This window comes from Alosa pseudoharengus, unplaced genomic scaffold (assembly GCF_046254945.1).
Source record: "Alosa pseudoharengus isolate Yale_2024_CS ecotype anadromous, Long Island Sound unplaced genomic scaffold, YU_APseudo_1.1 YU_APseudo_1.1_scf_23, whole genome shotgun sequence".
Taxonomy (NCBI): Eukaryota; Metazoa; Chordata; class Actinopteri; order Clupeiformes; family Clupeidae; genus Alosa; species Alosa pseudoharengus.
In genome coordinates this window covers 13147868-13157135 of record NW_027468685.1, presented here as the reverse complement: position 1 = coordinate 13157135, position 9268 = coordinate 13147868, and the positions used below count along the sequence as shown (strand labels likewise).

Genomic DNA, 9268 nt, shown 5'->3' with positions numbered 1-9268 from the left:
AACAACAACTGAACCATATGGCTCAACCCAAACTTCCCATATGCTAGTCATTTCTTTATAGAGAAAAAAACATTGTCATTTTTACAAACCATCCTTTCAAAACTATAGTCAGAACTAATATATGGTGTTGCTTATCCTCAACATCTTCAGCAAGACAGCAATTGCTTAAATTGGTTTCATTTGCCCGTATAAAGCGCTGAAACCACGGGAGTGTTGTAGTCTGGTGAATTGAATATTAACTTACTGAGCGGCAATTTGCTCAAATCAGCTTAGCTGTTTTGTCATGCGATCCTCAGGTCAATGCCGTGTCCCTCCAGTGGTCACTTTGAGTCATAGCACATAAACTGGTATTGGCATTTCTTTGTGCAGACATATTTTTGAGTGTTTACTGTTTACAAAATGGAAGTATGTTTTGTTTTTTACAGTTACGTTATTGCTATCAATAACATGCTCGAATAAACACACTTTCTTCAAGATGTTATCTAATTTACACCGAGAAGACCCTTTTCAAGTAACTTTGCACGAGTATAAAACTATAAGAAAAACATGACACATTATAAGAATATGTTCAATGCAAAGGGAATGTAGACATATTTAAATTATTTTCATTCTCGGGTCATTTAATATTCGTTTTAAAGGTAAACATATCGACTGCAGGGGTTAACGGAAGTATTTATTAACCCTTTACACAATATATTCTCCAATCGTTTCGACATCTATAGCATCTCTCACTCAACTAAGTCAAACATGTAGTATCACCCTTGGTCAAATGCAGGCTTCCTGATGCAAGGTTTTGCGCAAAGGACTTTGGCCTGTGAAACCAATGGAGGCAGCTAAGCGGCATATAATACTGCGCAGATGGCGTGGCTCTGTCTCCCTAAGCCCCGTGCTTGCCTTGGTTCATGGTCAGCCATTTTGTAACAGCTGAAGAGGAATTACATGTTAGATGGGTGAGCCAGTTTGTCTCGAGTGACTGCTACTGTTCACTTTTAATTTAACTTTACGCGAGGCCAGTGTGATAAGAGTGTCGTTCAGTGTTTAGTTTGCGACTCGTAACCAACTTCCCTTGTGCTCTACTTCTCGCACCAGGCTATCGTTGTTGTGACCTTACACCTCGAGTTACAGTCGATTTATGTAATGAGAGAAAATAAAGAGGTTTGCTGCTATAAACCGTAGCTCTCGTCTTAATGCGCCAATGAGAACAAAGGGTAGGTGGAACTGAAGCTTTAAACCTACATATTGATGTTCATAGTAACCAATCCGTATTTACTGCGCGCGCAATTCTCGCCAATCGCTAGGCTCTTCATACACCGATTATGTTAATCAGCATGATCTATTTGAATGACAAGATGATCGTGTACTCATATTTCGAAGTGTAAAACAGCACCAATCAGCATATCCAATGGGCGGGACTCAGGAGAGGGGGTTGGGTGCGAAGTATCATGGAGGATCATTTGGAGAACTGAAGCCACGGAAGCGAGCCGAACCGTGGGTCCGTGTCTCAGCCAATATTTGTTTTCATTTTTGACTTTTCCATCCTGTAAATTGTATATTTATTTTGAACATGGAAATGAAAAAGAGGATCAGTTTGGAACTGAGGAACAGGACTCCTGCTGAGGTAAGACGCGGAGACGTTTATTTATTTATTTTGTTCAAGGAATGCAAGATGATGTTCACTTACAACCTGACTGTAGAGTGGACTCGGCATACTTGCGAAAGCCGCCTTCAGTGGAATTCTGCTAGACCACATGGACACCTGAAGGGATGCGAGTAAGATCACGTCTCATACAGGAAAGCCTTACATTTGTGGCATTTGGTATATAATTGCCCAGACTACCCTTTTATGAATATTTACACAGGACTTTATGAGCCAGAGCTGAGCCAATGCAATGAAGTCTATTGTTGACTGGTTGTCCTACCCTCCCTCCTCCTCGATGTGATACATTGTAACAAACGTTCGATCTAGCAGAAGCGCGACAAGAATGAAATTAGAATATTGCCCAGTTTTGTTTTCAAATTGAGAAAAGTGACAGATTGAACTTGACAGATCGACAATTGTTTGAGGCTTAAAAACATTTTTGTTCTATACTCTATTTTGGTCAAGTTGCTAAACTGTCCAAAAATGCTTGGTATGCCTATCATTGAAAATTATGAGAACAACTTTCAATAGCAGACGCCCAAGTAATTTCCCTGTTATTGTCCCACCTATTTCTAGCCTATTTTGACGCAATTTGTTCGACGTTTTACCAGCGGACTAAAAGTATAGAAATAGTGCTGTACCAATGTCTCTTCGGTGGAGTTATAATTGCCTACTGAATGGCTTATCGGTCGGCAAGACCGAGTCGCTTCGTCTCCCTTGAGCGGACATTTTACGCTCTCGAGTGAGTTAACTTCGACCTTGTTAATGGCATCAACCATTTCCTTTAAAATCTTATTTACTTAAATATCTATTCGAAGCGTTTTCAGTTAGAGTAAGCTTATATTCTGCGATAAGACATTCGTTCAGTTTTTTTTCATACGCAGCATTGCTAAGTGGACTCCTCCGTTGACGACGCGCTCTTCTCTGGCGAGTGAGCGAGCGTAGGAGCTTGTGTCTACAGTGCGCTGTTGAGCCCGTGCAGGCGGGCGGGGAGTGGAAGTCATTTTGTTGCATCAATAGACGAAACTCTTGTCGCGGCATGGTTGAAGCTTCAGTTATTTTTAAGACCATGTCGAGTGCTGAACTTAGACATGCTGTTTAACGAACAGCTGATAGGACTATTGGAAATGGTGTAAGGGTAGGCACAAATGCCGTTATACTGGGACCTGTCCGCGCTTTTAAATGGAGTCCATAAAGAAGCTGCACTCGCGCTGGGTGTTCTCTAGATGAAGTGATTATGTAACGCCATCGTACTTGCATTAAATGGCTACATTCATGTTTCTCAGTTTCTAACCCTTAATTTTTATTTAGTCCCAATTAAATATTTTAGCCAACATATTGGTCTGGTTTCTGAATTGAAGGAATTTGGCAGATGGTGCGGGTTTTACACACAACCTCCCCCCTCCCCCTTCAGTAGATTAGGCTACAGTAAAACCCCCACCCTTCCGACTCCACTTGCCTATAGGGACGGAAGATTTTCTTCATTCATTCATTTGAATACGTAAAGACTACTACGAGTCTACTATCGACACGATTTCCTACTGAAAACAGATTTGGCTTGATAATAGCCTTTGACGTTTCTAACATTAACCCATGCTCAAACTGTAGGCTAAGTGTAGTTGCCGAAGAAACCAGAGAGAACGATTGCAGCTGAGCATTAAATATTCCCGCGTGCAGGTATGGAGCGTTGCCGCCCACATCTCTGCTTTGTTTCCTGACTTAACTGACCGGAGGCTTCATTAAATGTATCGGGATTGTTTTGCCCCTCGAGTTTTCAAAGTGTTGTATACAATAAGTGACACATCTGACAAAACTCTTTTGTGTTACTATGGTCGTCATCATCTTCCACTGGCTCTAAAATCATGGCCAATCATTTTTGTTTTAGCTTTGTCAAATATGATTAGTGATACACAATTATGAAATTAGAGACGCAATTGTTAGCTAGCTAGTGTATATAGGCCCCAAATAGACAACTTGTAAAACGGGTTATTTGACTGTTTTGATCATTTGATCCATCTAATGGATGCCAAACGCAATTATCAACTGCCCCTTTACTTAATGGAACTTACTTGGCTCTTTTTTTCTGATGAGCTCATGCAATGCCTTTTGCCACATTTACTACATTGGTTCCTCACAGACACAATGCAGCTCTGAGTTTAGACTTCTGTGTAGTTGTTTAAAATGTCCTACATAATATATTCAGACAGGCTGCCTAATCATCACATGCTAATACACACAATTTAATTAGTAGTTAATGCTCTGCAGACTATTCTTCCAAAAGTACATCAACAGGCACAGCAGAATTTGTGTTAACCTGATACAGACTGTAAGCGTGAGGATGTACAGTGGCCGTAACTCTTCACTCTGCTGTTCTAGGTGGCAGAGCTTGTGGTGGACAACTGCCGCTCCAGTGATGGTGAGGTCGAGGGTCTCACTGATGACTTCAAGGAGTTGGAGTTCCTCAGCATGGTCAACGTGGGCCTGACCTCCCTGGCCAAGTTGCCCTCACTGCCCAAACTGCGTAAGGTGAGCATAAACTCATCACACGGAGGACAGACTTGGGATGCTCAGTGGTTACACATCAGTTTCAGTTAAGACATGATGTCACACAATTTATTCAATGAGAGCAGTCAGTTCAGTGCTCACCCCTCACCTCTATCTTGCAACTTTAAGTGAAAAAAAAATCCAGCCTCCAGGTCCTGATCCAGATCTGGATAATCATATAGGAGGACCAAGATATGATGACCCTCTACCTTTTAGGAAAATTTGAAGTGAATCAAACCAGTAGTTTCTAAGTTATGTGAGCCGACACACACACACACACACACAGACGGACAGACTGATTATGATGGCTGAGCACTACTTCATAGACCTAATACAATTAGCCGTCTCCTTGTTTGTAATTTAGTTCTGTTTATCTCTCGGTATGCCTTCATCTCCAGTTTCAGAACTTTGGACAGCTCCTCTTAAGCTGGAACTACTGCTGCGTAACTATGATATTACATTGAACTTACCTTATAACAGTGCTGTATCCAGCTGATGACCTTCATCTGAACTTGTGAGCACAATGCTGACCATTCATGGCATACTGGAGAAACAAGAACAACAACATTAAGGGAACTAGATAGTTATTAATACATCTATTAACAGTTTCAGCACCACGGACAGCTCCTTCACCTTCCCTGTGCACTGTGATAAAAGTTCAGAACCCTGTTACATACTTTTGTTTTCATTGTCTGTCTATGACCAAGCACATTGAACTTCAAAAATTATGTATCTGATAAGTATAAAAGATAACTAGACTGAGGATGGTGTTTCTTTTCCTCAGCTGGAGCTGAGTGACAACAACATCTCGGGCGGTCTGGAGACTCTGTCGGAGAAATGCCCCAACCTGACGTACCTGAACCTGAGTGGGAATAAGATCAAAGAGCTCAGCACAGTGGAGGCTTTGGTAAGAGATTGGAGATACGATTAAAATAAAACGCAGAGTATCGCTGTAGGCATTGCCACAGTCATATAATCAAGTAGTATTATACCATACTTGATACAAAGAGTCTGTGAGAATTGTGTCAGTGGAATACCTTTTACAAAGCTTTCATAACTTAAGACCTTTTTAACTGGATGGAAGTGGGAGGGGAGACCTTCCTGAGCCGTATGTTCAGAAGCAGCTACAATCTACAGTGCCCTACAGAGCTCTATTTCCTTTCTTTCAGACCCACTTACCAAGATTGTTTTGATGTGACATCTTTAAATATTGATACATTTATGGAGGCTTTCACAACTTAAATCACAGATATGTCTGACCATTTGACCATGAACTAACTCTCTCTCTCTCTCTCTCTCTCTCTCTCTCTACAGCAAAACCTAAAGAACTTGAAGAGCCTGGACCTGTTCAACTGCGAGATCACCACACTGGAGGAGTACAGGGAGAGCATCTTCGAGCTTCTGCCTCAAGTTGTGTACCTGGATGGCTTTGACGCGGAGGACAACGAAGCCCCAGACTCTGAGGCTGATGATGACGGTACAAATCATGAACGAGTTACAGCAGGCAGAGTGGCATCAAATTGGAACATTGTCTCTGTGCTGTAGCCTACATATGCCTCCAGAGCATGTGAAGCAAATAAGAAAAGGCATCAAATGAGTAGCATTGAAATTCAAAACATAGAGGAGTGGTTTCACATGATGAAGAAAAGATAATGATGGTTTCTAGTTTCTGTTATATATGATAATAACTGCTTATAATGTCTTAATAGTGCTTTTCTCGTCACCATGGTTTGTGTAAATCACCAAGATGTGGATGCCATATTAGATGTGATTAACTATGTTGATAGGCTTACACATTAAAAGCATTAATCATGTTTTATCATGAACTGTCTAAACAGATGAGGATGAGGATGGAGAGGAAGGGACAGGTCCCTTGGGTGACTATGATGACGAAGATGATGATGATGAGGGCTCGGAAGGTGGAGAGGTTGGGCTGTCATACCTGACAAAAGAGGGCATCCAGGTGAGGGCTTCCTTTTGCCTCATACAGACATCTTTATGAGTTCAACACCACATTTGCAATTACAATATCTTATTGGTCATTAAAAAGCATCCTTATTTTCACACATTATCTCTCCCATTTAAGTCACACATAAGTATTGTACCTTTGGTAGCATTTGATAGTGTTGCAAGAGTAATTGTCTCTTATTTGAGTTCTGAATAGCAACGTGTGTATTACTTTTACATTGACATCCTTTTTCGACTAGGACGAAGATGAGGATGATGATTATGTGGAAGAAGAGGAAGAGGAGGCGGGAGAGGGTGAGTATTTGAAAATGACAACCGCCTTAGACAGCATCAGGCTTTGACATTGACATGTTATTGATTAATATCGCCTTCAGACCAGCCATTGAAACGAGTTTGTCTCCTTGGTGTAATGACTGATTCCGTAGACACTTTTATTGATTCACTTAGTCAAAGCAGGTTGACTCCTATTGATCCCTGCTGTTGCCAAGTGTGAGGTGTATTGATATGACACTGAACCAAGCACTTTAGCCCATGGGTTGCAATCGATGGTCGTTAACAGCGCACACCACATGTGAAACTCTACTCTCCTTACTTGGCCCCTCTATGATTCTGCTTTAGGGAGAAACTCTTAAAATGAAAAAAAAAGATCACCATTATATATATATACATATATATCACCTAAACAAGCTTTAAAATGTATCAGTCACAGTTTTCTGCAGTCCTGTCAGACACGCTTAGACATAGTAACACCAAAATATATAGATTCCTTTATACACACTTTGGAATCAAATGTTACATCAGGTCTATTGCAGTAGCAGTACAACAATAAGTTGTGAGACTGATTTATAATGTGGCTGGTGGCGAGAAGCTTAGTTGACCTGTCTGCTGAGAGTGCAACTGTACGTCATGCTTTGCAGAGGGGGCCGGAGTCCACGGAGAGAAGAGGAAGAGGGCCGCAGAGGACGAGGGAGAGGATGATGATGATGATGATGATGACTAGTCCTTCTTCCGAGGAGCTTCGGAACCCACATCCAAGCTGTTAGAGCAACCATGAAAAAGAGCGTGATCTTGCAGATTGTTTTTCTCTTTGTATACCATAGATATCACTGTAGAAGCTAAGTGTTTTCCTTTTGATATATAAAAATATATATTATAATATATTATATAATATACTATTTGAAATAAGGAGAGGTTTAACTGATAAGTCATTTATAACCATTCCAGCTGTAAGTTCCCAACCCGAGTAGTTTGTCAGTGGGTTCATGATAGGGGGTGGGTGTGGGTGGAGGGGTGGGGGGGTTGAGTTTGTGTTTTTAGACCAGCTTGTGGTTCATGAGTTCATTTTACCAGCTGCACAAAAGATGCAGAAACAGGGAGACACAACACAAAAGAACACGACAACTCAGAATCCTCCAGCAGGCTTTCAGCGCCGCCGTCAGTCCGGAGCTTCAACCTTTCAGAGACTTTTATTCTGAAAGCATCTCCAAGGACACGCCGAGCCCCGCCCCTTCACTCATCTACCTCTGGGGGCTGCTACTCTGCCCACCCTACGGGAGTAGCGAGCCAATCATCCCCTGCCATCTCTCCCCCCACTTGGGCAGAAACGGACACTTGGGATGGATGCTGAACCAAGTTCCTACCACCTGACAGTTACCCTGGTCTTCTCCTCAGAGCATCTTTTGTATAGGATTCGCTCCGCTTGATCCAGAAAACGCTACTCTCTGGTAGATTATAGTGATGTGTTATAACAGTAGTAGAATTCCCAGACAAATTACGCTGTTTCATAAACCTACACAGGTAAAGGGCAGTAATGTAATGTGAGTCTAAAAGTCATCCCACCAGAAACTCGAGGTGGAGTTTAATTGCATAACAAAAAAAATGGGAGGGATGGTTGTCCTACCTGAAATGTCGTACCTTTAGTAGCTCAGTGTCAGGGCTAACATGCAAGTGACGTTGTCGGCTCCTATATCTTTATAGAACGGGACACAATCTGCTCTTTGTAAAGTAAACAAATAAACACAAACAACACCTGTTTCTGTTGAGGGGTGTTATTCAAACTCAATCAGAAAGCAGTTTAATCCCAACACCTGTTCTATTTTAACATTGTACAATAAGACCATTCAACACCATTTTTTTAGAATGAAAACTTGACTGCTGATACTTTACTAATAACGTTAGGTGTAAACTGCTTTGTTATGGGATTAGTGATCACCCCTGGGTAATGGAAAAAAATGGTTAGTTTGTGATTTTTTTCTTCTTATTTTACAAAGTAAGAATGATAATCTTTTAATCTATTGTTCGTATGGCAATATGTATATAGTATCTGTTCCATCAGTTTTTGTGTGTATTTTTTTAATCTTCTTGTGTTTGAATTCAAAGCACAGGTCAGAGGGGCAAGCTTTAGACCCTGCACTCTCAGCGTCCCCTTTTCTTTTTGGTCCTTGGCTGTTGTGAGAGTTTTTGTGTTTGGCGTTTTTGTGTGCTGTAAACCTCTTCAGAGGGTGTTTTTTTGGAATAAAAAAATCCACCTAAAAGATGAGCTTTATATAAATCATTTTCATTCTTAAGTTATTATGCACCTGTCACCATGCCAACACAGAGGCCTTTAATGAAGTTGACCCAGTTTACAGCCTTGTTAACAGTGTTCTGTGAAACTGGGACATTAAAGTTGTGAGATGTTTCAATAATAAAACTTTGATTTGATGATATTTACAATCATGTATTATATGCATTAAAGGTTTGAGCATAATAGCTCACTTGAATTTAGCTTCAAAGAGTGTCCAAAAGTCGACAAAGACCCCTTTGTTTAGAATTGGGTCTTCAAATTCAAAAATGTGCTGCAGTACTTTCACATGAAACAAAATTAGAATAAAAAACTTAGAAAAAACATTAAGGACAAACATCCAGACGATTTTTTTACACTAAAGCAAGGACAGTTTCCTCACATGTCAAAGGCTCCCAAATCAGTTGGAAGAGCCATGTTCAATATTGTCCGGTAACGTGTGTGAAACATGAGCAAAGGGGTCAGTTGACTGCCCCCTGGCGTACGTTAGTATTGACCTTCACGGCAGCGTGCCTGCTGTGCGCTAAATATTACACACGGCTGCCATCTGTGGA

General features: G+C 41.1%; 1 protein-coding gene across 1 annotated transcript; it reads left to right on the top strand.

The window, feature by feature from the left end:
* Positions 1-1449: 1449 nt before the first annotated feature.
* anp32e (acidic (leucine-rich) nuclear phosphoprotein 32 family, member E) lies at positions 1450-9040 on the top strand. The gene is made up of 7 exons (XM_076301624.1): positions 1450-1618; positions 4016-4165; positions 4968-5090; positions 5498-5660; positions 6022-6146; positions 6391-6445; positions 7069-9040. The coding sequence occupies exons 1-7, from the start codon at positions 1565-1567 to the stop codon at positions 7149-7151; spliced, it is 753 nt and encodes a 250-aa protein (XP_076157739.1). The 5' UTR covers positions 1450-1564; the 3' UTR covers positions 7152-9040.
* Positions 9041-9268: the final 228 nt, after the last annotated feature.

What these genes read in the sequence shown, in the direction of transcription:
- anp32e (XM_076301624.1), top strand. Translation starts at nt 1,565, where the DNA reads ATGGAAATGAAAAAGAGGATCAGTTTGGAACTGAGGAACAGGACTCCT. An exon ending in GGAACAGGACTCCTGCTGAG is followed by an intron (nt 1,619 to 4,015) that starts GTAAGACGCGGA and finishes CTGCTGTTCTAG; the next exon opens with GTGGCAGAGCTTGTGGTGGA. An exon ending in CACTGCCCAAACTGCGTAAG is followed by an intron (nt 4,166 to 4,967) that starts GTGAGCATAAAC and finishes TCTTTTCCTCAG; the next exon opens with CTGGAGCTGAGTGACAACAA.